The following is a 27,729-nucleotide window of genomic DNA, read 5'->3' on the forward strand; positions in this document are numbered from 1 at the left end:
TTTTTCCTCTCTCTCTCTGGGCTTTGAAATAATGAATATATTAGGCCGGGACAAGTATTTATTAGAAAGAAAGGAAAGAAAAAGGGGAACCGCCAAATACTTGTGGTATGTCTTCTTCAAATGGTTTTGTGTCTGTCAGTGGAAAAAGCAGAGTATCACTAACTCATTCCGCATTTGTGACAGACCGGGATGCAAGTTAGTATCAGTACATCCGCCCTTGCTGTCCGTCTTTAATTATACGTACTCCCTCTTCTGTAATGAATTATTTTTTGTGGTTTAAGGCTTTAGCGAATGATATATATAGCCCAAGGAGATGAATTGGCAACAAACCGAAAATTTTCTCATTGGCAGTTGTAACTACACCTTTTATAGTGAATTTGGATACCACCATTTACCTTTTCTTTTCTTCCTTTTACAGCCTGAGAACACAGCTAAGTTGTTACTACAATTTGCTTCACTTGAAATTACTGTCCGGCTGCAAGAATATTATTGTTTGATCGTGACAATGGAGCCTAGTGCAGATGCAGACATCTGGAGGTAATCGATTTCGTGCTTATTTTGCTGCTGAAACTATTGTTGTTTCTATTTTCAGTTGAGAATGTGGGTTTAAAAGCCTTTTGTGGTTATTCACTGTAAATATGTTGATTCTTCTTCTCTTAATAGCCTGAATGATCAAGACAGCAATGCAATTATATTGCCGGAAAAGAAAAAGAAGAAGAAAGAAAAGGAACAGGTATAAATAGAAAATCAATATCTTCTAAGTACATGTAATCAGTCTTTGCAGATGACTGTTTGCTTTAATATATTTGATCAGGTGTTGAAAAAGCTTAGACCGAAGAATAATATTAAGCTAAGCCAATTGCAGAAAAAAAAGTTGAAGAAACTCGAGGTAAGTCCGTCCAGGAAAGTTCATTGTTCTCTTATTTCATCTATATTTTGGACTTCGACTAATTCAGTCTTGACAAATGTAGGAAGACAAAGAGAAGGCAATCCTTTTAGCAGAAAGCATTAAGACCTTGAAGTAAGAACTACAGCTTTTCACTTTAAGTATTTAAGAATATTTTTCCCGATAATGATAATAATTCACATTTCAGGAAGCACCAGATCCAAGATGATCTTTATTCACTTATGTGGTCTTCAAGGAACTTGGGTCAGGTTTGTGTATACCATCTCAATTTTACTTTTATATCCGACTGATAGATATTACCTCTAAAAGCATGTCCTGTAATGTGGTAGGGTGAAACAAGCCAAGAAAAGCGTAGAAGAGAAGTGCAGTTTTCTAGGGCAGGGTTAGATGTGCCACATAGGGATCGACCAGTCAAGAAGAGGACTGCCGACGACCGATCTAGTGATGTATTGCATGATTCCGAAGAAATGCAGTCAAGTCCAATAGTCAATAGCAATCTTTTGCAGTCCTCCATAGGAGAAAGTGAAGTCCCAAGTTATGCACCCATCACACCAGGGTCTCCTGAAGAGTTGACTTGTCAGAGTGGACTTTTATGCACCCATCACACCAGGGTCTCCTGAAGAGTGGACTTTTATGCACCCATCACACCAGGGTCTCCTGAAGAGTTGACTTGTCAGAGTGGACTTTTACTATGCGGTAGAGGTGCTTCTGTGCAAAGTGAGAGCAAGAAGAGGATAGAACTGCAGAATGTTTAAAGTCAGATTATCAGCAAAATCGCCTTTCCGTTTATGATGGTCATAATGAAGAGAGGAGGAAATCAACGGTATTGCTCAAGTCTCTCTTTATACACCCTTTTAGTTTGTGATAACCATATATGCAGTACCTAATTTTCGTTAAGGCTCTCTCATATGCATTCCATCCTTGTTCGGTGTGGGTTCTTTATATTGAGCAGGATGGTACCAAGGCTGTTCAGAATGCCAGTCTGAGCAATAGTAGCAACTCAGCTAACTGCCTTCCTCAAAGAGCTTTAATAACTCCAACTGTGGTGCATGTCTCAAGACCAAAGGAGGTTGAAAATAATAGGAGCAATCTGCCAATAGTCATGATGGAGCAGGAGATAATGGAAGCTAGAAATGACAACACTTGTGTAATAGTTTGTGGTGAGACCGGTTGTGGTTAGACAACCCAAGTTCCACAGGTGAGATATTTTGTTGTTCTATAGATGCTTCCTTTTCCTTCAATTGGTGATATAGAGTAGTAAACTTTTTTACTCCTTAATTTGCAGTCTGTTTTAGTGGTTTTATCTCTTGCTTTTTGTTTGGGATCTTTCAGTTCCTTTATGAAGCTGGCTATGGTTCAAATCTCTCCAATGGTCGTGGTGGTATTATTGGTGTGACTCAACCACGCTGTGTTGCGGTACTTGCAACTGCCAAGCGAGTGGCGTTTGAGCTTGGTCTTCGACTTGGAAAAGACGTTGGTTTCCAAGTAAGACATGACAGGAGGATAGGAGACAATTGTTCCAGAAAGTTCATGACTGATGGAATTTTGCTTCGGGAACTGCAGGTAAGATTTCAGCATTAGTATTTAGGTGAGTTGAAATCTTCGTCCGTACCTTTTTAAGTGCTGTGTATTGTGTCGTCACTATCATCCTTTTGCACTGCCCTGGTGTTATCAATCCCAGTTGTTACCAATATAAAAAAAAACTATCATCCTTTTGCAGATATTGTCCCCAGCTCTATAACGTTTCAGTTCTAAATCTTTTAAGACAAGGTTGAGAAAATTAGGGCAATTCCGTAAATAGTGAAAGAATCGAAACCTTTTAAATTTTACTTTCAAAGAAGCCACGGAGACGTTTCAATCAATCAACTATGCCTCAATTTCTAACTAGCTGGAGTTTGCTCTATTAATCCACCATCTCCATTTGGCTATATTAATCCACTATCTCCATTCCTCTCAATTCAGATCCATTTTTAATCCAATAATGGAAAATCCTAGCACTATGGGCTTCTGTCTAGAAGTTAATTTTTGGATGAGTGGCTTCTCTGGTAGTTGAGATAACATGGAGAGACAGTGATAACCAGTTTAATTGCCAAGCGAAGTTCAGAAGCGGGATCAATTGTAAAATCGGGATGCAGTTCAAAGCATGTCTATGAATGCAACTATAATCCCACACGAAGTTCAGAAGCGGGATTAATTATAAAACGGGGATGCAGTTCAAAGCATGTCTAATGAATGCAACTATAATCCCACTGTTCTTGTTTTTAACCTTCTGCAGTGAGATGAGTATTGTGTTGCAGGTTGTGAGGTCTCATCACAAGATTATTAATGTAATTATCTTTAAGAGAAATAATGATTAAGGGTACCTAGACATTTTTGCAGTTTGCACATTAAATCGAATAATCTTGAATAAAAACCTAACATGTACACTTCGAAATTATTTGAATTTTATTTGAACAATTCACAGAAGGACATAAAACCAAATCTAACTACTCCGTCATGCTTTCCTATAAACAGTAGGTGTGTATATGTATTAAATTATCCTTTCTGTGTCATTAGAAGGAAAGGATTAAGGTTCCAATTGTATTTGGTCTCTCTCCTGAATGAAGCTACTTGTTTGGTAGGGGCAATGTCACATTACATAAGATTTTCAATTCATGCAAAATTCCATAAACTCTTGAACGAAGAAGGGGACAGAGACATTGTGTTGGGAGATTTGGAGCACTCTAAGAGGCGTCGCGATTTTGGATATTGTAGGAGTATAAGGGTTGATGAGGTTAAGGGTGTTGTTCGTAGGATGCGCAGGGGAAGAGCGACTGGACCTAACGAGATCCCTGGGGAATTTTGGAAGAGTGCAGGCAGGGCAGACTTGGAGTGGCTGACTGGGTTGTTTAATGTCATTTTCAAGACGGCTAAGATGCCCGAAGAATGGAGGTGGAGTACAATGATTCCTTTGTACAAGAACAAGGGCGTCATTCAAAGCTGCAACAACTATAGAGGTATCAAGCTGCTAAGCCACACTATGAAAGTGTGGCAAAGGGTGGTAGAGATGAGGGTGAGGAGAGGAGTGTCTATTTCAGAGAACCAGTTCGGATTCATGCCGGAACGCTCTACTACTGAAGCCATTCATATTGTTAGGAGATTGGTGGAGCAGTATAGGGAGCGGAAGAGGGACTTGCACATGGTATTCATCGACCTAGAAAAGGCTTACGACAAAGTATCAGGAGAGGTTATATAGAGATGCTTGGAGGCTAAAGGTGTACTTGTGGCGTACATTAGAGTGATCACACATGTATGATAGAGCCAAGACTAGGGTAAGGATAGTAGGAGGAGACTCGGATCACTTCCCAGTTCTGATGGGTTTGCATCAGGGATCAGCTCTTAGCCCGTTTTTATTTGCCTTGGTGATGAATGGATTGACGCGACAAATTCAAGGTGAGGTGCCATGGTGTATGTTGTTCGCGGATGACATAGTCTTGTTTGATGTGACTCGTAGCAGAGTTAACGCTAAGTTAGAGGGTTGGAGACAGACGTTGGAGTCTAAAGGATTCAAGTTGAGTAGGACTAAGACAGGGTACTTGGAGTGCAGGTTAGGTGACGTACCTCGTGAGGCTGACGTGGAAGTGAGGCTTGGTAACCAGGTCATCCAAAAGAAAGGAATTTTCAAGTATCTTGGGTCTATTATACAAAGAAATGGGGATATCGACGATGATGTCACACATCGTATTGGTGCGGGGTGGATGAAATGGAGGCTCGCTTCTGGAGTGATGTGTGACAAGAAAGTGCCACCAAAACTTAAGGGCAAGTTCTACAAAGTGGTGGTTAGACCGGCTTTGTTGTACGGGGCAGACTATTGGCCAGTCAAGAACTCTCACGTGCAGAAGATGAAAGTCGCGGAAATGAGAATGCTGCGGTGGCTGTGTGGACACACTAGGAGAGATAGGATTAGGAATGAAGACACCCGGGACAAGGTGAGAGTGGCATCGGTGGAGGACAAGATGCGGGAAGCGAGGCTGAGATGGTTTGGGCTTGTGAAGAGGAGAGACACAGATGCCCCAGTGCGGAGGTGTGTGAGGTTGGCTATGGACTGTTTCAGGAGAGGTAGAGGTAGGCCAAAAAAGTATTAGGGAGAGGTGATTAGACAGGACATGACCTCAGATAGGAGGTTGTGGAGGACTCAGATTAGGATAGAAGACTAGTGGGTAGTCTCACCTTTTCTTTCGCACTAGTAGTTGTAGTTTTGCTCTATCGTTTATTGCCCTTTGATTTCTGCTTATATTTGTTGGGTCTTGTCTTTCGAAGCTGTTTTATCATGACTTTCTCGCTCTTGTTATTTTTCATTTTTGCATTGCTTTGATATGTTTGTCCCTATCTGACTCTTTTGTCTTGTTTTCTCTTGAGCTGAGGGTCTTTCGAAAACAACCTCCCTACCTTCCAAGATGGGGGTAAGGTCTGCGTACACTTTACCCTCCCCAGACCCCACATTGTGGGATTCCTCTGGGTATGTTGTTGTTGTTGCAAAATTTTGTCCATTGTAGATGGCTTTTTTTTATTCTCTGTCAATCTGTGCTTTGTGAGCATCAAATATTAAACACACGCATTGTCAACTTTGCTTTTCAGATATAAGTTAAAATTCTAATACTTAAACTGGTATATGTTTGAGTTACTTTTTGACAGGTAAATAATTTTATGAATTTTGGCATAAGCTCTATGGAGTTAGGACAAACAATAGGTGAAATGAAATAACGATTAGCCTAGGGCCACGAACACGGCTCAAGAGTGTCTACGCAAGGTCTCTCTTCTTCACTCAAAGAGGCAATGCACCCTTTATTTGGATGTTACTTGATTCATAAAGATCGATTCTTCTGAAGTTATATGGACTTAAAATAATTTAAAAAGGGTATGCGCAAAGGATTGGACTTGTAAGGTTATCTCTATTTGTTTATTAGAGGGAGATAGGGAATGAATGACATAAATATTTGCTATTTGTAGCAGTACCAAAATGTATCACTCATCTTACTTGTCTTAGAAACTGGCATGTTAGGGTTGTCTTTGAAAGGCAGGTTCCCCCTAATCCCTTATTATACGTCAAGGGAAAACTGAAAACTGATGCGACTGCAAAATTTTTGTTGTTGCTGTCGTCTCACTGTATCCTTTGAGCAATTTGAATCCTGCTGTTAGTTTTCTTGAATTTTTATTTGGTTAAGCAAGTTTTAATCTTCTTACAATGATATTTTCTCCCGGACCCTCCACTTTTTATGCAGAATGATTTTCTTTTAAGGCGTTACTCGATCTTAATCTTGGATGAGGCTCATGAGAGGAGCTTGAATACCGATATACTAATCGGTATGCTTTCTCGTATAATAAGAGAGTGTCAGGTGAGAAAATAGTTTGCTATCTCCATGCAGTCGGTTGCCATTTCATTATTCTTGGGTGGCCTAAAAAATATTAGTGGTTAATCTAAGACTCCTGTTCTCCTTGTTTCTCTCCTGCTCTCTCTCCTCCCCCCCCCCCCCCCCCCCCCTCCTTTTTATTTCTCTCTCTCTCTGTCCCCCTTTTTACTAATTTGACTACTATTCTCTGCGGATTTTGTAGAAAGAATATGAGGAGCAACAGAAGAAGCTTCTTTCAGGACAAACGATAAGCCCTGAAGAGAGAGTTTATCCACTGAAACTTGTGCTGATGAGTGCTACACTTCGAGTTGAGGACTTTATATCTGGCAGAAATTTTTTCCATGATCCTCCTCCAGTAATGGAAGTCCCCACTCGCCAATACCCAGTGACTATTCATTTTTCTAAGAGAACTGAGATGGTGGACTATGTTGTCCAATCGTATAAAAAGATATTGTCAATTCACAAGAGATTGCCACCTGGTGGTATACTTGTGTTTGTGACAGGGCAAAGGGAAGTTGAGTACTTGTGTCAGAAGCTGCGGAAAGCTTCCAAGGAGATAGTTGAGAGAGTTCCAAAGAGGATAATAAGCTATCTTTGGTATCTGAAGCGAATACCATCAGGGAGAAGGTTGACAAGGAGATTATTGACGCATTTGATGTTGAAAGGAGTTCTGTAAATGAGATAACTGAATGCTTTAATTCTTATTATGAGGATCATGGTGAATCTTATGAAGATGACTCAGAAAGTTCCTATGATTCAGCAGATGATAGTGATTTCGATGTTTATAGAGAAATGCAGGGCTGCTAAACCAGAAGTCTCCAAGCTCTGATGGTAAGTTAGATGTCTTAGGTGAGGAGGGAAGCCTTACATCACTGAAGGCTGCTTTTGAAGCTTTGGCCCGTAAAAGGACATCAGAACCTGATTCCTGCAGAAAGGAGCTTGTTCCTATCACTGAAGAAGGGGCAGCCTCAATTGAATCTGAACCTCTGTTAAGCAAGGTTAGGATTGGGGCTAATGGAACATGTGCTGGTCCGATGTGTGTTCGACCTCTTTATGCTGTGCTTCCGGCATCTGCACAGCTTCGTGTGTTTGAAGAGGTCAAGGAAGGAGAACGCCTAGTTGTTGTTGCCACTAATGTGGCTGAAACCTCATTGACCATTCCTGGTATAAAATATGTGGTTGACACAGGCAGAGAAAAGGTCAAAAAGTATAACTCTTCTAACGGTATGGAAGCATATGAAATACAATTTATAAGTAAGGCTTCAGCTGCTCAGCGTGCAGGAAGGGCAGGAAGAACAGGTCCTGGGCACTGTTATCGGCTTTATTCTTGTGCAGTCTTCAATGACCTGTTCTGTGACTTCTGAAATGCAGAAATATTGGAAGTACCAGTTGATGGTGTTGTCCTAATTCTGAAGTCCATGCATATTGATAAGGCAAGTATCTTTTTTGAAATAGACTATTCTCTTCTATGTTCCATCACTTGGCTGAAGTGTTATTATTTTGAGTATTTGCCATAGTCACCAGCATTGAAGATGTGTCTTACTGACTTTAACATCTTCGCCTGGAGTCCCATAGGTTGGAAACAGTCTTGTGGGTCCCAAAACAGAGTGAGAAGTAGCCCTTTGAGGAGTTATCTAAGCTGTCTAACTACTGTCAGGCTCTCCCCTTCCCTTTCCCCTTCCCCCCACCCCCTGACCCAAACAAAAAAAAATTCATAGATTGAAAAACTATCGGCTGGTCGACATGCTCATCCCCACCCCTATCAAAAAGTATAAAATCACTCATTGGTCATTTTACTTGCTTATCTCAAGCTGGTTGAGGATTTCTTTCTTGGTGATTCTGCATGTTATTTCTCTTGGTATTTGTAGATTACCACCATTGATATGTATCCACTGCTATTTCAGGTTGGTAACTTCCCTTTCCCCACTCCTCCTGAGCCAATTGCCTTAGTTGAAGCAGAGCGTTGCTTAAAGGTTCTTGAAGCACTTGATAGCAATGGAAGGCTGACACCTCTAGGGAAGGCCATGGCACAATATCCAATGAGTCCTCGCCACTCCCGTATGCTCCTTACAGTAATCCAAAATATGCAAAAGGTGAAAGATTATTCTCGCGCAAACACAGTCTTGGCTTATGCAGTTGCATCAGCTGCAGCTTCGAGCTTGTCAAATCATTTCCTTATGGAGTTTGAAGGTAAGCATAAAGATCTAGATGGCTTGAAACTGGATGAGAAACCAGGCTCAGTAGAAAGTGAGAGTCTTAGGGAAAGAGGAAAGAACAAGGATAAAAAAGCTGAAAGAAACTGCTAGAGTGTCTAGTGCAAAATTTTCAAACCCCACCAGTGATGTTTTGACCGTGGCATATGCTCTACAATGTTTTGAACTTTCTGATAAACCACTGGAATTCTGCAAAGACAACATGTTACATGTTAAAACAATGGAGGAAATGTCCAAATTGAGGAAGCAACTCATTCATCTCGTTTTTAACTCCAAATCATGTGATTCACAGCAAAATTTATCATGGCCTCATGGAACTTTGGAAGATGTAGAATGTGCTTGGAGGATTCCTTCAAACAAATGCCCTCTTCAACTGAATGAGGAGGAGATTTTGGGCCAAGCTATTTGTGCTGGCTGGGCTGACAGGGTTGCTAGACGCGTTAAGGATGTTTCATCCTCTATCGGAATCTGACAGTAAAGTTCATGAAGTTCAATATCAGGCTTGCTTGGTTAAAGAAATCATATTCCTCCATCGAAGGTCATCTATTTCTAAATCTGCTCCACAATATTTAGTCTACACTGAACTACTGCATACAAGAGGGCCATATATCCAAGGAGCGACTAGTGTGAAAGAAAATTGGCTCATTAAGTATGCCCCATCACTATGCAGTTTTTATGCGCCTCTCAGAGATCCAAAACCTTATTATGACCCACTGAATGACCAGGTCCTCTGTTGGGTGAGTCCAACTTTTGGTCCTCATCTATGGGAGCTCCCTCTGCATAGAGAAGCTCCCGCTGCATAGTTTGCGAATCAAAGATGATATCAGCCAGGTGGCAGTATTCGCTAGTTCCTTGCTTGAAGGCAAAGTTCTGCCTTGCCTAAAACCTGTACAGAAATGCTTGGCAGCCTCACCAGCTAGCATCTTGAAGCCTGAGGCGTCGGGCTTTAAGCGGGTTGGCAATCTTTTAAACAAGATGAGGATCAAGAAGAGAAGGATCGATAGTTGTGCCAAGCTAAGGAAATTGTGGGATGATAACCCTAGAGAATTGTTTTCAGGAACAATTTCATGACCATTTTGAAGACCTTTGGGAAAAGATGCAACTTGAAGTACTCTTAGAACCGCAAAAACATTTCTCGAAGAAGGTCAAGAGAGAAAAGGAATCGATGAACTTTCTATTATTAGAGAATATTAATTGCCCCTTGCAGAATCTATATCTGCTTATTTTGATGATGTGAACTCCATTGGCATGTTGGCACATGCATAATATCTCAGCCACAGTGGGAGGTAACGCTAGTCTCCTGCCATCCCTTTCCTTGCTGTTTAGGTCATTAGATGTTTGGTTTTGGATCGTCATGTGTTTGACCAAAAAGCATAATCATCTTCTCACATTCACTCTGGGCAAAGAGTTTTTTAGTCATTTCTTATTTTAAGTAATATTTTTGCTCACTATGATTAAGGACCAACTGAAATAATGTCAGGTAGAATTTTCTGCCTTTCTTGATTTTTAGTAGACTGGGTACTGCATGCAAGGAATGAGGTAGCAAATTTCCTTACATGTTGTATATATTAAGTCTTTTTTGGTTCCTTTTTCCTTATTACAGTAATCTGTTTCATGAAGGCACTAGTTTACATTATCTGTCAAATTTTTGGTATTTGCAGTTAGAAGATGATATCAAATTTGGAATCAAGGAACTTGATTTTCGATTTGGATGCAACAACCGCACAAATAATACGTTGATACACTCTAGGCATCCATACAATAATAGAAGCTGAACGCAACAATCGATACATGGTTTTAACGTGTACAACTTTATCCATCTTTCATGAGCTTTTTAACGTGTTTAGTAAGCGTATGGCTGCATGTGGTCTTGTTTCTCAAGTGTGATTAAATTTGCCTTTTATTTTGATGGGTATGGGCATTGCTTCTTATCCCCATTGGTTATATGTAGTCAAACTTTGGTACTTCTGATTATGGAAAATGTTTACAAGAAATTTCCTGTAGAGTAGCCCGTCTTCCCTTATGCAACTGGTTCAGCTGCCATCATGGGTGGAACCAAAGCTGCAATACCAGATGCTTCTGCTCCTCTGACTGACATATTATTCTCCAGAATCTTCTGCATCAGTCTATACTAATGATGCAAGTTCTCTTCTGCCCATATTGTGGCATCAAAGGAATTGGGAGGATTTGAAGCAAAAGCTGAAATTGCATTGTGGTTTATGGATATGCATCACATGGTGTTGCCACTTGCAAAGTCTTCGATGATCAAACTTTCCACGGGAGAATCAAGGAAGTAAATGAACAATATATGTGTTTCAGCACTTTAATGTTGAGGTTTAACACAGCCATTTGCATGTCGCCCAGCTGCAACTGGGCTGATGATCTTAGGATATTTGATCACCCGTGTAATTGTTGTGTAGTAGCCTTCCATGCCATCCATTTGTTGGGAACGTCATGTGCACCAGTTCTCCTCATGCACCTTGCAATCTTGTCCGATACTAGAACAATTTAGGTATTCTAAAGTAAAAGATATGGTTATTTAAACTATGTTTCTCAAACTTACCAGCTGGAATGGTTGTAGTGAAGTTAAAGTGACCTCCCGTTAACTATATATGTGTTTGCAGTTGTACTCATATGTAGCTAGCCATAACAACTAAGGTCTATTGACAGGCACCAATAGATTTTCTAAGTAGGACGTGCCTCTTAGTCTTTGGTAAGGAATGTGATTTTCGATTTGGATGCAATGACCTGGTTAAGAAAGAAGAGAGGATCCAACCAAGACTAAAGCTACGACGATAGTCATCTTCTAACAGGGAAGAAAACGTGTTCGTTGCAGGTTTGGGCGCAGCTTATACAAGAATTCAGAGCTCATATGTTATTACAGAGCACATGCAAAGTATTATACTTGGCAAAGATTCTGTCAGGCTTCACTTGTATCTAGTTGGTTAGAGAATTAAAGTTCTTGGGACTGCATTCATCTAGATGGTTGGAGAAATCAACAAACAGCTTGTAACGTATTCTGGCGAAAAAATAGAACTACAGTAATGTAGCTTTTGTTGATGATGATCTTCCTACTAATCCAAACTTAGAAGCATTCCAGGAATGTTTTGTCGTTGCAAATTACCACCCTTTCAGCATTTTTTGTTTAAAAATAGGAGATTTTGTCCTATCAGCTGTGTATATCAGATAAAGTCGATAAGCAATCAGGCAAGCCAACTTGCGTAGCATCTATCTGACTTTAATAGAGTTCATAGAGGTAAGGAAACCACCGGTCCTCCGCGAGACGTAGCCAGTATGTGTGAAGTTGAAGGTGGCTGCGGCCTGCGGCTAAACTGGTCATCCAACCAATACAGATGATCCTAAAGTGACTTATCTTTATGACCATCATCATTTTATCTTACTTATACTACCACTTCTTCCGACTCTTCTGGACATCCTGATATTGTGTTGCATGAATTCTATTGGTTTTTCTTCTACCTTTTCTACTGTTCCGGAGTAATTTTCTTTTTCTAAAATAGACAAGACACATAAAGCGAGAATTAGTAGTGTATCATCTAGCTTATTACTTGAAACTCGCGACAATCAGCGTGTTTTGTCAAATGGACCAAGAAAATAAAATACGATGCATTGTTGGCTAATGATTGGCAGATTTACGAAAAGAAGACAAACTATACTCCACTACTTTTTTTCAGTTTTTGCCAGAATACGTCACAACCTATTTTTCAGACTCTAGATAAGAATTTTATCGATGTAAAATGACATCGATACAAAATCCCAAGCACTGTTCACTTCGAAATTTTTACCCCTCCCTCAAAGCAATATTTTATGTTGTAGTAGTTACACTCATTGGAGCCGATGCGAGCAACCTCAACCCTGAATTCTGACTAAGAGCAGCCTCGATTCAGTGTCAAAGCCGAGCCTGAATTTTTGCATTGGAACCCCCAGAAATAATACATTGACACACGCTAGACCTTCATACAATATCAGAAGCTGAACCCAAAAAAGCAAGAATAATTTGGTTGCAACTATTCCATTATAGGTGCATCTCGCATCACAAAATAACGACAGAACAAGAATTGAAGTTAATGCATAACTGAAAATAAATAGCTCAGATACAATGAGAATAACGTATCAAAACTTTAAAGCTGCTCTCAAAATCATGTAGCTAATGTTGTCTAAAAGTAAAATAAAGAAGGGATAACTCAAACTCCCACGCTATCAAGAACGAGAAATAAATACAGAGCCAAGCCTCCTTACAATATCATCCTCACTTCTTTGACTTCTTGGAACCCCTGCGAGCACAAGTTTTTATCAAATTTGTTCTAAGGACCACCAAGAGAAAACACATAGCATGTTTATGGAGAACTTACTGGGCTGGCTGGGCAGGGGTGGCCGCCGCCGCTGCTGCAGGTTGTACTGGCCTCTCTCCTGGTCCCTGAGAATTTGAGAAAATACAAGCAAAAGTCCATGCACTGTCATTTCTACAGAAGACAAATTTATTGACTACTAGCTAGCAAAATCATGCAAAAACAAATAGCTCTCCCCTCGAGCGAGAAAGGAGATATCAACGAACTTTACAACTTATTACCTGAGCCAAACGCTCCTCCCTCCTTGCAAACTTTCTTTCCCTGCTTGCTTTGTTCTTTGCCCTCCTGGCCTCAAATTGGTCAGATAAGGTCTTCTCTCTAGCCTTTTCAGCCTTTGTTTTGTGAATGTTTTCCATCAGCACACGCTTGTTCTTGAAAACATTACCCTTCACCTTCATGTACATGTCATGGTACATGTGCTTGTCAATCTTCTTCGACTCCCTGTACTTGCGAAGCAAGCGCCTAAGGACTCTCATCCTCCTCATCCATAGCACCTTTGTGGGCAACCTAGCCTCTCTGGTACCCTTACGCTTACCTAAGAAAAGAAGATTCCTCAATATCAGGAGTCACCAAAACAAATTTCAGCAGCAAATTTTCATTAGAAGATAACATAGGAGCAATGACATTGTTAAAGCAAGGTTAACATTTCCTCATAACCGAACCTACCAAAAATAGGTGAGACAACAGAGAGTAGGCACATTCATCTATCAATTTCTCAGCAAGCAGTATCAAAAACAAATTAATTTGGTCAAAGACACAAGGCAAGCATAAGAACTACCTTATGAAGAGAAGTAGAATCTCAAAATAAAAAACAATATGGTTGCAGTAGTATCAAAGATTAGGACTTACCATATCCAGAGTGACGGCCCTTCCTCTTTGCTTCTTTCATTCTGCGGGCACGAGATCTTGAATGTATTTTGGTCGGTTTCCTGATGATGAAACCATCTTTCACCAACTTTCTGATATTTTGCCCTGCACTCAACGCAAACAGAGGCAACCACAACTGTTTAGAGTCTGAGAAATATATTATTATCGCACTGCTATTGCCAATGGTTCTGACTCTTTTTGAATGGTAACAAATAGGAATGATGATCACAGAGGGCCTGTAACAACAGCTTGGTTTAAGCAGTATGTTCAGATTTCCAGTATGTACCTCAACGTACAAGCAAATAATGAAATACCAACCACCCACATTTCCAACACTGACAATATGTGCTACTATTGTTACTAATAAGAAAAATAAGGTTATCTTCTGAGAGAATAAAAAGGTCTAGCATATTGAACAATTACACAAATGACAGCAACTTCTTCCATAGACTAGCCATATATGAAAAACTACATGTACAGGTAAAGTGATGTAATTGTACGTACTGGAGTTGGCCATGGAGATTTCATTGGCTTCGTTAGGGTCAAGCCAAACCTTTCCCCTGCCACACTTGAGCACGCTGCCCGCAAGCCGCTTCTGTAGCTTCAACGACACCATCTGCCCTTCCGCCCACCTCTCTTCTCCCTGCTGCTCTTATATATTAAATGGCTTGTTAGGGTTCTCTTTTTTCCTTCTGCACCGGCCCGGCCCATCTAAAATGCTCGATTCTTCCTCTTTTATTTAAGGGCTAAATACGTAAGTGGACAATTTGCAGAAATGCCGTCGTTCGGGCCCGTCTTTCATTTTTGTCCCTCAAATTGCTGACATTTAATTTTTATCCCCGTTTCGAAATAAAAATAAAAAATAATTTCGCAAGATAAGGCTCGGAGAAAGTTATGTCGAATCCAACGTAAGCACCTTAAGGCATCACTAAATTACTATTCATGAGCTTCAGTTAGAGTGCACAAGTTGGAGGTTTGTTGTGGAGGCTAATAATTTAAGCACGTGGAAGACAATTCCAGATGATTATGTGAGGCAATACATTAGTTGTTAAAGTCCCTCACTGTTGGTTGGAGATCGCCGGAGCTCGTGGGTCACGAGCTCGCCGACAGTGAGGGAGAAGAGATGGTGGTTGGAAAAATCGCGGGTCGGGTAATTTTGTGAGATTTGAGGTTTCCATCCTCAGGTATAGGTGTAAACTTTATTTTTGTTTATTATCACTAACGGAGCATAATATCAATCAATCAATATATAATATAAAGCTTGACATAGATAAGTTGACGTGACACCTCTCTATGGCCTCCATTAGGATTTATCTTTTTTCTCAAATTTTTAACCTTTTTCTCTTATATTTCCCTCAAAATATTTGCTGAAACTTAAAATCACTCCATTAATAAGCCTATAATTGTACACATTAATTTGTACTGGGCAATTTGCTAGATTGTCCTTCACTGGGGGTGGTCTTTAATTTTTGGTCCTCAAAATGGTGGTCTTTAACTTTTGCCCTTAAGGCAGAATTTGCACGTGGACAGAATTTGCAAATTCCTGCCTTAATTCTATCCATGCAAATTCTACCTTAAAGCCCAAATTTTGCAGAATTTGTATGGCCAAATTTGCAAAATTCTGCCTAGCCATTTTTTTTTTTACTAAGCTCGGGTTCGAACCCACAACTTCGTAGTATTAGACGAAGGGCAAAACTTAAAGACCACCAATTTGAAGGGCAAAAATTAAAGACCACCCCAAATGAAGGGCAATCCGCGCGAAAAAAAAAAAGATTTGCACTCCCTCTATTTCAATTTATGTGAACCTATACTATTTGAGGAGTCTACGAGGTGGTTCTTTGACTATGTTTTCGTTACATTTTTCTAAACTATTTGAATTATAAATTACCATGACTTATAGTACTTTTTATGTAGTTTCTAAATATGTAAATTTTAACTTTACAAACTTAAAAAATCTATGTCAAAATTTACAATCAAAGTTATAAAGTTTGACCCTCGTACTCCAAAAAAATTAACATAAATTGAAACGGAGGGAGTATTAAATTTATTAGTGAAGGCCAAAAAACTTTTCCTTTCCCCACTAATACTGACTCCTAAGTTTCTTTGTTCTTTTTTTTTTTTTTTTTTTTTTTTTTTATTTAAAGAGCAGATCAACTTCTCTTATGTCCCGAAAGTGTCCAAAATTTATACGTTTAACATTTTAATCTGTTGTCCCTAGGATCATCTGACCTCATTCATGGTGAGAATTCTCAACTTTTCTCTTATTTTTTTTTTTCATGTTGAGGATTTCTTATTTTTCCAAATGTATGAGAAATCAATGTTCTTCTTTCTAAATTTTTTGTAGTTTCATATACTCATTAATATATCTTATTTAAGTAACACGAAACAATTTATCTATGTATATATGTATGTTATATATTTTTTTAGAGGAGGTGATGTCTCACCTCTCTTGAGCCAAGAGTCTTATCAATCTCTTTTTTACTTTATTTTCCTCATTCTTAAGTTATTTTCCATTTTCTTAGAATATATTGTTGTAACAAGGGAACTAAATAAAAAGTTTTGAAGCCAATGAAGAGTTTTCACAGACGAAGATAATCGTAATCATATTATGAGAGTTAATGTTCTTTGATATACTTTGTTCTCTCGTTTTCCTTCATTCATAGACACATTTTTGTGAATTGAATGATCACCTAACTTTGCAGGTTGTTATAGCTTTATATTGTGTAAAACGATATTGGTCATACCATATTGTTACAATGGAATTCCTCCGCCAAATCATTCACTTTCACGGATGTCGAAACATGATGTTCCTATAAGCAAATTAATTGGCCTAAGAAATGTTGTAACAAAGGTAGAAGCTACATTAATATTTTGAAGGGTTTTTTTTTTTTTTATTGCCTTGTGTCATGAATGATATGGATGTTGTAGGAGCTTCTACGATTAGACTCATATTGTTTGTTTCTTTTGGATCTTTTAAGAAGATAGTGTATTATGTTCTGTGTAATGCAAGAGGAACAAAATATATTTCTTTTCATCATCTCATTTCTCAGCTTCCTTTTGGTATGAATATGAATTGCATTATGTAGTTAAAAGAAACCTCTTAAACTTTTGGTAGTTTCACCTAAATTTGAGGTAGCAATTATCTTATAATATTAAAGAGGGAGCATAGGTACGAAAATGATTGATCTCAAAGCTTTAAAAGTTCTGCTCCCAACACTATTTTAAGGACCAAAAGAAAAAAAAAATTGCTTTTATGAACTCATTCCAGTACTTTTTTTTAAGAGTTTAATTTTAATTCCCCTGCCCATTACACTTTAGAAGATAATTAAATATTCACAATCGATAGAAATTTGATTTGTTTTAGAAATTAATTAAATTTTCACTATTGGTAAAAATTAGAAAATTCATTAGAGATACAAAAAATCGAAGTGATAGACAATAAGGTGACATGGTACAAATTTTATTTTTAATTTTCATCTTTTGTTTACCTTATTAAAAATATCTTAAAAGTTTCTAAAGTAAGTATTAATAATTTATTACAATAACAATTATTATTTTTGAACAACAATGACATAGAAATAGAAGATGGGAAGGCTTATGTAAGACCAAAAATCTTTATGTGTAACGTTTGCTTATGAGTTATTAGCAATAAATATTATATTATTTACATAATTAAAGTATTTTTTATGAACAACCCTTAAATAAGAATGAACAACACGAAGATAAAGGCTTATGTAAATTCTCTAATTATGTATTAGATTTACCTCTAACTAAAATCACTAATAAATATTATTATTTATTAAAAATATTAGAATATGAATGAGAAGTTGGAGGTTTACATTAAATATTCTTTTTCTCACTTCTCAGTAACACTAGACGGCCTATGCCCGTACTGCGCACGGGCCCAACACTTTAGATTATAGTGCATTTATGTGTATATAGTTGTCTTTAAATAGTGATTATATATATATATTATGTTCAAAACACGATTAATATAACATTGTAGTTTGTGCTCCGTATCTAAAACTTCATTATATTAATGCTTGCTACGAATACAAAATCAGCAAATTTATTAATATGTTTTAAAGAGAAGACTTATATTTTCCTCTCTTTGAGATAAAACAATAGCAATATTTAAGCATCAGTTAATACTTTCAATTTTAATTCGATTAATTTAAAGGTGTAAAATACTTATTATTTTTTATCAAATTTTGATTTGGATAATTCTAATTCAAATTATTAAATTAATTTTACATGTTTAAAACGAAACAAAGTAGAAATTGATTTTCTATTTAAATGAAGAAATACTATTTTTTAATTTTTGGTAAATATTCTCGGTTTAGCTCATTTTACTTGTCATGTTGTCTTTTGCATAGTTTTTTAAGAAAACGTCGATTAAAATTATAATTTGACTAATTTACCTTATTCATTATTTGATCTCCATTTGATATATATTTTTTATGACATTAATCTCTTTTCACATTTATTAGAGTAAGAATAAAAATAAAAAAGTAATTAAATTCTATCTTATTTTAAAATATAAATATTTTAAGTATATTTATTTTAGTAAACATAAAAAATAAATTACATGGCGGAATAGCAAATACAACAGTTTAATATCTAGATTAGATCTCAGGCTAATATAAAAAAAAAAAACAATTGTATGGTTTGACTACTTAACCTTTTGAAGAAAATCAATTTCATTTGCTCCCACTAATGGATTGATACGCACGTGGCAATGAATCCATCATTATTGACTTAATGAGATACTTTGGAAATTACATAAATATTGTTTGATTTTTTAATATGGGGTGCACTTTTTTTTTTGGGACACTAATAATTTGCACTATTTATATATATATATATATATATATATATATATATATATATTGAAAACACGATTAATATAACATTGTAGTTTGTACTTCTTATCTAAAACTTTATTATATTAGTGTTTACTACGAATACAAAGTCTGCAATTTTTTTTTGACATTATTTTTTTTTAATATGGGGTTCCCCTTTTTTTTTTGATATTGCTTGATTTTGTTAATATGGGGTCCACTTTTTTTAATCGTGAGTTTGGAGATGGTGGGTTCCACCTTTTTTTTTTAATATTGCTTGATGTTGTTTAGTATGAGGTCCACCCTTTATGGGGTGCACTTTTTTTTTTGACATTATTAGTTTGCACTATTTTTATGCATATAATATATATATACATATACAATGTTTAAAACACGATTAATATAACATTGTAGTTTGTGCTCCGTATCTAAAACTTTATTATATTAGTGTTTGCTACGAATACAAAGTCTGCACTTTTGTTTTTAACATTATATTTTTTTTTAATATGGGGTTCACTTTTTTTTTCGATATTGCTTGATTTTGTTAATTCATTGCATGTTTTTTTTTTTTGACATTGTTTGTTTTTTTAATATGGGATTCACTTTTTTTTTTATATTGCTTGATTTTGTTAATATGGGGTTCACTTTTTTTTCCCCGTGAGTTTGGAGATGGTGGGTTCCACTTTTTTTACTTTTTTTTAATATTGGTTGGTTGGTGTTTAATATGGGGACCATACTTTTTTTCTATATTGCTTAGTGTTGTTTAGTATGGGGCCCACCCTTTTGGACATTATTAGTTTGTGCTATTTTTATGCATATAATATATATATATATGTATTATGTTCAAAACACGATTAATATAACATTGTAGTTTGTGCTCCGTATCTAAAACTTTATTATATTAGTGTTTGCTACGAATACAAAGTCTCCACTTTTTTTTTTTTGACGTTGTTTGTTTTTTTAATATGGGATTCAGTGGCGGAGTCAGGATTTTCATCTAGGGGGTTCAAAAATTCTAAAAGGTAAATACACGAAAAAGTCAGGGGATTCAACATCTACTATATATACATAACAAAATAATTTTAACTTTGAAAATACACTGTAATTTTTCGCCGAGGGGGTTCGGAGTTCTCATATATTGCCAGAATCTTTTCGATTGTTCTCTGGTTACGCTAGATTTTTATAAAAGAAAGGGGGCCCAGCAATACAAGAGCATTTTCCAAACATAAAATCACGAAGCCGACCCAAAAAATGGGTGAGACTCGTCATTCTCCGCTTGCAAGTCAAGCTTTTCAAGAGAATCTTTCAGGATGTTCTGATGATCCTAATCAGAGCCAACAAGCAGGTCGAGCTGACATAGGCGGGAATTTGAACCCTTGAACCCCCTGGAGCCAATGTAGCTCCGCCCCTGATGGGATTCACTTTTTTTTTATATATTGCTTGATTTTGTCAATATGGGATATTATGTTCAAAACACGATTAATATAATATTGTAGTTTGTGCTCCGTATCTAAACTTTATTATATTAGTGTTTGCTATGAATACAAAGTGTGCACGTTTTTTTTTTGACATTATTTGTTTTTTTAATATGGGATTCGCTTTTTTTTTATATTGCTTGATTTTGTTAATATGGGGTCTATTTTTTTTTCCCGTGAGTTTGGAGATGGTGGGTTCCACTTTTTTTACTTTTTTTTTTTTAATATTGGTTGGTTGGTGTTTAATATGGGGACCACACTTTTTTTTTAATGCTTAACAAACGACGATCCATTGTCCAAAACTCACTCTTCTATATAGTGATTTTGTTAATATGGAGTTCACTTTTTTTTTCCCGTGAGTTTGGCGATGATGGGTTCCACTTCTTTTACTTTTTTTTTTAATATTGGTTGGTTGGTGTTTAATATGGGGATCACACTTTTTTTTTTTATAGTGCTTGGTATTGTTTAGTATGGGCTCACCCTTTTGGACATTATTAGTTTGCACTATTTTTATGCATATAATATATATATATATATATATATATATTATATTCAAAACACGATTAATATAACATTGTAATTTGTGCTCCGTATCTAAAACTTTATTATATTAGTGTTTGCTACGAATACAAAGTCTCTACTTTTTTTTTTGACATTGTTTGTTTTTTTAATATGGGATTCACTTTTTTTTTATATTGCTAGATTTTGTCAATATGGGATACTATGTTCAAAACACGATTAATATAACATTGTAGTTTGTGCTCCGTATCTAAAACTTTATTATATATTAGTGTTTACTACGAATACAAAGTCTGCACATTATTTTTTGACATTGTTTATTTTTTTAATATGGGATTTACTTGTTTTTTATATTGCTTGATTTAGTTAATATGAGATCCACTTTTTTTTTCCCGTGAGTTTGGAGATGGTGGGTTTCACTTTTTTTACTTTTTTTTTTAATATTGGTTGATTGATGTTTAATATGGGGACCACACTTTTTTTTTTATATTGCTTGATTTAGTTAATATGGGATCCACTTTTTTTTTCGTCGTGAGTTTGGAGATGGTGGGTTTCACTTTTTTTACTTTTTTTTTTAATATTGGTTGGTTAGTGTTTAATATGGGGACCATACTTTTTTTTTAAAATATTGGCTAATGTTTAGTTGGGCCCACACCTTTTTTTTTTATAGAAAACGGACGACGAAGCTGGGTGCAAACCCATGCTTCTTAATAGTAGTAATAAGTGTTACATGCGCATTCCCATTTGAGAAGATGGTTCCTCTGAACTTTGTCAATATATATATACAAAATAGTTTATTTGATGTAATATTATGAGATTTGTTTATGACATTTCTTTTTGAAAAGTAATGGAAAGCTGGAGATCTTAGATTACATATTCTTTTCCAAATAAAATGAGTGTTACCTGTTCATCTCAATTGAAAAGATCGTTCTTCAAAACTTTATCGTCATAAATCTACTATTGTTTATTGGATGCAACAATTTAATTTATTTTTTGTTTTTACTTTTTAATATTTATTTTTCCTTATACATATTTTCTATTTTTCTAATATTAATATCTTATCACTTCCATATCATTAAATTGATAAAATTAATATCCAATTCTCTAGTTGGCTAATAAAACAAAGTAGAGGGGTATATTTGACCCTCTTCCCTTTAAAAAATTACATTAATACAATTAGTTCTAATATTTTAACTTTTAATTATATTATATACCATCTTTCATATTCCTAAAATATCTCTCCTAATTAAATACACAATAAAATCTAATTCCCTCACCTAAAACCTTACCTTATCAATCAAAAGGTACTCTAATCTTCACTTTACTATGTCTGAGACACATATAATTGAAATTCGGTTAGTATTTTTTTTTGGGAAATAAACAATTTTATTACCAAAGTGAACGTCGCAGTACAAAGATCTTAAAAAAATTGATAGCTGGACAGTTGCCCCAGCACATCAGGATGCTACTGCAGCTACCTAAACAAACATGACAAATCACAAAGCAAACCATAGGACCAGCTTCTTCCAGACATAAGCTCTAAGGTTGTTGTCTAGGTGGGATTCAAACGCTGATTTCATCTCATGAGATGGAATTGCATGTCCAAACGCCTACTTAGAAAGTCACCCAACTTATTTAAGTGATTTTTCATTAAATTTTGTTGACATGATTTTTTTTTTAATTTAAAATCACTTTATAAGAAATAAAGTGTAACACCCCGCATCTTGGAACTGAGTTTAAGCTCATATCATTAGAGTTCTAGTGGAAACATTGAAGGTTTGAACGTTTTGCGAAAATGGTTGATAGGCCTATTTCGGGCAGCGGTAACTCCTTGATCGGTTTGGAATTTGGGAAGGTACTATCAATGAAGTTTTAGTATGCAGAAATATCTTTCTAACGATATAAGGACCAAGCCAATCAGAGATCGGAGCAAGGAGATATGATCGTCTCAATATGGCTAATAGTAAGGCACTTGAAATCCTATAGAATCGGCTAAGTTTTCGATACGTCTACCTTCCAGCCAACTTTTGTGAAAATCCGTTATGAATTTGAGAAAACTTCCTTGATGAAAGTTGTAGCCCTTTGAAATAGCTTTCCAACGGTATATTATGGGGGTCAAACGGACATCTGTGCAAAGAGTTATACCCATTTTACTGAAGCCTGTTCGCTGGAAATTTCACCTGAGTTACGGTCACTGTTACGGGCCGTAACAGTGGACCGTAACACACCAAAAATTTCCAGAACCTCACTGGAAATTTTCACCAAGTTACGGTCCGTCCTTCGTGTTACGGGACCGTAACATGGGGCGTATCTTGGTCCGTAAGTACGTTTCGGGTCACCTTACTTCGGGAGGCCATAACCCTATCATAAATTGGGAATTTGGGAAACCTCAAAGAACGGAAGTTGTAGATAATTGAAATACCTTTCCAACCATAGGTCGTGGGCCCACAAGTGACATCGGGATAGGGAGATATAAACGTTTTAAGACAGAAAGGTCCCAACCCGATTTCAAGTTGGGTCAAACCCATTTCCCCTTGGTATTTAAGGGAAATGTTAACCCTAGCAGCCCCATTTCCTCCATATTTTCAGATTTTAGAGAGAGAAAGGGAGAGAGAGTAGAATTATAGAGAGAAAGTAGAGAATCAACCAAGTTGAAGGCCCCGAATCCCGAGGCTCGTGAAGGATAAAGTGTAGTACAAGTTGTTGCCGTCATTCTAAGCTAAAAATCGAACTTGGGGATGTTGATTTCGTGGTGACTACTCATAAAAGGTAATGTTTCTACTCCCTAATCATTTATAGTTATGAATTGATGAATTCTTGGGAGAATAATAATTGGGTTTGATGAAGAGAATTATATGAACTATGCTAGAGTTGTTGGGTTGTTGACTTGGGATTGTTGTATTCATATGGGTGATGGAGAATGATGTTAATTATATCTAATTGAGATTGTAGAATTAGCTAGAAGTAATAGAATGGGGAATTGGTGAAGAAAACACCATTAATGAGGGTTGTGGAGCTTCATGCCCACCAAGTGTTTGATAAAATGCTTAGATGAACAAAACATGGATATTGTTACTAATATAGAATCCCTATGACCTGTATTGTTATAGATTAAAGTTGAAGGGATTGAAGGACATTGTGATACGCTCAAAAGCAGGAAGTTAAGGTATGTAGAACTTCCATCCACATGTGGGAATCTCTACGTTCTTCCCCATGATCCGTTTCGTAAAATCTATGAAGTTCAAATCCTAGGGCATTAAACCCAACATATTGGTAGCCCGTAATTATATATGTATGTACATGAATTTTGTATCTATGTTCGTTATTGTATTCCTAATCTTTCATTACGGATATTAGGAATCTTAACTTAATCCATGAATCATGAATTCTTCCTCATGTGTTCTCATTATGTTCATATGAAACTGTATGATTTTATTTTGCAAGTTACAAGCATGTTTTCAAGTCAATTACAAATATATGATTATGAACTATTGTATTACTCATAAATCAAGAACATGTTTACAAGCTATTTCATGAAACCATGTTTACAAGTTATTTCGTGAAATCATGCTTACAAGACAAGTACAAGTTAATTCACGAAAGTCATGGGCTTCTTAGCCAACTATATTATGTTCATGTTTTGGGAGTTGCACGAATTACCGAGAAGGCTCAGATAGCCTGAAACTATGTAGCCACCATAGGACAAGGATCGCTCCGCCCAGTTAGGAACATACCTTAATTTTACACTGAAGGGATCCATCAGGCACGTTACCACCTTATACCCTGGCAAGGTATAGGGCCTCTGCTAGTCCGGCGAGGTATCAGACTCCACGTATCCACGTGGTGATATCATGTGTCGGTTTATGAAATGCTCTCCCTACTTATCATGTTTTACTCATGTTATATATATATATATATATATATATATATATATATATGTACTCATGCTCATGTTCATGTCCAAGTTTTCAGTTTCAGTTCTCATCGTGTTATTCCATGTTCCATGTTGTTTCTTTCGGTTGCTTTACATACCAGTACATTCAATGTGCTGACGTCCCCTTTTATTGCCCGGGGGCCTGCATTTCACGATGCAGGTACGGATTTACAGGACGACGCTTCTGCTCATTAGGATTTGCACGTACCAGCTTATTGGTGAGCCCCATCTCATTCAGGGTTTAGACATTGTATTTCTTTATTTAGTTTTGCATCTAAAGGTATGCTGGGGGCCTTGTCCCAGTAAGTATGTTTTCCAGTCAGACTCATGATAGAGGTTTCATAGACTAGATAAGTCAGTTATGTTATGTCAGACATTTGGAGTCGTATAGCCTTTTTGGCTCATTCATGTTATTTTCGCACTCATGTTTAAATAAGTATTTTATTAATTATTATGACTTACTACGTTTTATAAAGGTTCATCATGCATTTATGTCATATTCCGCATATATTATGTATCATGATGATTCAGCAAGCCATGTGGTTCGCTCGGTCACATGCAGTCAGGCACCGAGTGCCGTGTTACGTCCAGGCCATGGTTCGGGGCGTGACATAAAGCTACCTATTTTAACCATTTTATTGACCCATCCTACTTGATCCAACTCGCTAAAAATATATTGACCCTCTCCCTCTCTCTCGTTTGAACTCTTCCTTCTTTAGTTGAGTGTATGTGCATGAATAGTTATTTCAATGGAAAAGGGTCCAAAATACCCCTGAACTATCAGAAATGGATCACATATACCCTCCGTTTGCATTTTGTATCAAATATACCCTCGTTGTTACCAAAGGAGGCCACAATTACCCCTCCACTTAAAAGTTGGCCGTTTAAGCTGACGTGGCAGTGCCACGTGGAAAAAATTATCCACGTGGACTTCCACGTCAGCCCCTCTCCCTCTTCCTCTTTAGTTCAGGGGTATTTTTTACCCCTTTTTTTTTGTAGTTTTTAATATTTGTTTTTGCTAAAGTCATAGATGGACCCCTGAACTTGTCCTGATTTTTCATTTAGACCCCTCAACTGAAACGTTGACCATATGAACCTTCGAATATAAGATAAACTGTGTCATTTGAATACCTCGTGCCAGCTTGGCACATGCGTGTAGTACACTTGCTGTGACATGGAAAAATAGACCAATAAAAATAAGCCATGTCAACAAAAAAAAATTAATTTTAAGAAAAATTATTTTTAAAATCTATTTAAATAATTTTAAAAAAATCTGAAAAACCCAACCCATCCTCTCTGATAGCCCACTTCACCGCCGCCACTGCTACCTCCGCTGCCCCCACCGCCGCATCAAAATCTATTTAAATAATTAAAAAAGTGGTGCCGTTTTTCGTCGGAGATTTGTTTAAATAGATTTTGAAGTGGAGCGGTGGCGGAGGCGGCGGCAGTAGTGGCGGAGGCAGCGACGGCGGAAAAGTGGGCTATCGGAGAGGATGGGTTGGGTTTTTCAACTTTTTTTAATTATTTAAATAGATTTTAAAATAGAGTTTTTGTTAAAATTAATTTTTAATGATTAAAATTTTTACAAAAGAAAAACATTGGTCTCTCACGCTCTGTTTAAAGCAGTGCACTATACGCGTGTGCCCAGCTGGCACGAGGTGTTCAAATGGCACAGTTTATCTATTCAAGGGTCCAGATGACCAACGTTTCAGTTAAGGGATCTAAATGAAAAATCAGGACAAGTTCAGGGGTCCATCTATGACTTTGGCCTTCTTTTTTTTTGGGATTTTCTACACCACCACATACCCCCCCCCCCTCCCCCCAAACACCCCCAATTTATTTTTTAATTATTTTCTGAATATTCTACACCACCACATACCCCCTCCCCCCTCTCCACACACCCCCCTCCCACCAAAAAAACAATTCTTAGAAAAAGTTTTTAAAGTTACTTTTTTTTACACCACCCACCCCTTTGAATCCCCTCCCACACCCCACCAACCCCTCCAATTTTTTTAATTTTTAACCACGCAAACTTTCAGTTTTTATAATTTTTTTTATAAAAGGTAAATTAAATATAAAGTAGAATCAAAAAAGTTTTTATTTTCACACCAGCACCCCCACAACCCCACCACACCTCCAAAAAAAAAGTTTTGAAAAATTTTCTTTTTTGATTCTCTACACGCACCCCCTACCCCCTCCCGAAAGTTTTACTTCATGTTCAATTTACCTTTATAATTTTTTTTTTTTATAAAAATTGAAAGTTTGCATAATTAAAAATTAAAATTTTTGGAGGGGTGATGGGGGTGTTTTGGAGGGGGGGGGGGATCATGGGGGCGGGTATGCGGTGGTGTAGAAAATTCAGAAAAAAATTAAAAACTTAAAAAAAAAATAGTTTTTTTGGGGGGTAGGGGGGGTGGTATGTGGCGGTGTAGAAAATTCAGAAAAAAATTAAAAACTACAAAAAAAAAATTGGGGTCAAAAATACCCCTGAACTAAAGAGACAGAGGGAAAGGGGCTGACGTGGCCGTCCACGTGGATAATTTTTTCCACATGGCACTGCCACATCAGCTTAGATGGCCAACTGGTAAGTGGAGGGGTAATTGTGGCCTTCTTTGGTAACAACGAGGGTATATTTGATACCAAATGCAAACGAAGGGTATATTGATCAATTTCTGATAGTTCAGGGGTATTTTTGATCCTTTTCCGTTATTTCAATTAGGCAAAATTACGTGGCTGGTTTGGTTTTTGTTTTAAGAATTAGAAGCTATAGGAAACTTTGGATCAGTTTTTGTTATATTTTATGGCATGTTTAGTTTAGTTTAGTAAAATAAACATCTAAAAAAATTCTGTTTAAGAAAGGAAAATATACAGGCAATTGTGTCCATTAATGACAACCATAAGCAGAGCATTAGTATTTAAATTTCTTACCCTAAAGTCAATTGTTGAGAAAGTTCTTTCTTTAAGCATTTAAGATGTGGTTTATACTGTTTTATTCGAATGTTTCCTGGTCCAAACTTGAAAGAATTAGTCACCAATTTACATTTTAACTAGGAAATTTGTCCGCGCTTTGCGCGGTTATTAAGAAATTTTTAAAAAATTCTAACTAAAAAATTTGTCTTCGATCAATGTTGCATTTCTCTATTCGTTTTATTCTTTTTGTCAAGAGTTTTTGTGTTGCTCTTATTCCCCCCCCCCCCCCCCCCCCCTCCTATTGAT

General features: G+C 36.8%; 1 protein-coding gene and 1 pseudogene across 1 annotated transcript; one reads left to right on the forward strand and one right to left on the reverse strand.

Moving 5' to 3' along the window:
• The first annotated feature begins 79 nt into the window (after positions 1 to 79).
• LOC132608700 (ATP-dependent RNA helicase DEAH13-like) lies at positions 80 to 10,504 on the forward strand (annotated as a pseudogene).
• A 2,073-nt stretch (positions 10,505 to 12,577) lies between these two features.
• Positions 12,578 to 14,406, reverse strand: LOC132608709 (large ribosomal subunit protein eL19y-like). The gene is made up of 5 exons (XM_060322454.1): positions 14,249 to 14,406; positions 13,727 to 13,849; positions 13,099 to 13,412; positions 12,881 to 12,945; positions 12,578 to 12,802 (listed from the first exon to the last, which is right to left on the reverse strand). Exons 1-5 carry the CDS (start codon positions 14,358 to 14,360, stop codon positions 12,778 to 12,780), a joined length of 639 nt encoding a protein of 212 aa, XP_060178437.1. The 5' UTR covers positions 14,361 to 14,406; the 3' UTR covers positions 12,578 to 12,777.
• Positions 14,407 to 27,729: the final 13,323 nt, after the last annotated feature.

Source organism: Lycium barbarum, chromosome 1 (assembly GCF_019175385.1).
Source record: "Lycium barbarum isolate Lr01 chromosome 1, ASM1917538v2, whole genome shotgun sequence".
In the NCBI taxonomy this organism is placed as follows: Eukaryota; Viridiplantae; Streptophyta; class Magnoliopsida; order Solanales; family Solanaceae; genus Lycium; species Lycium barbarum.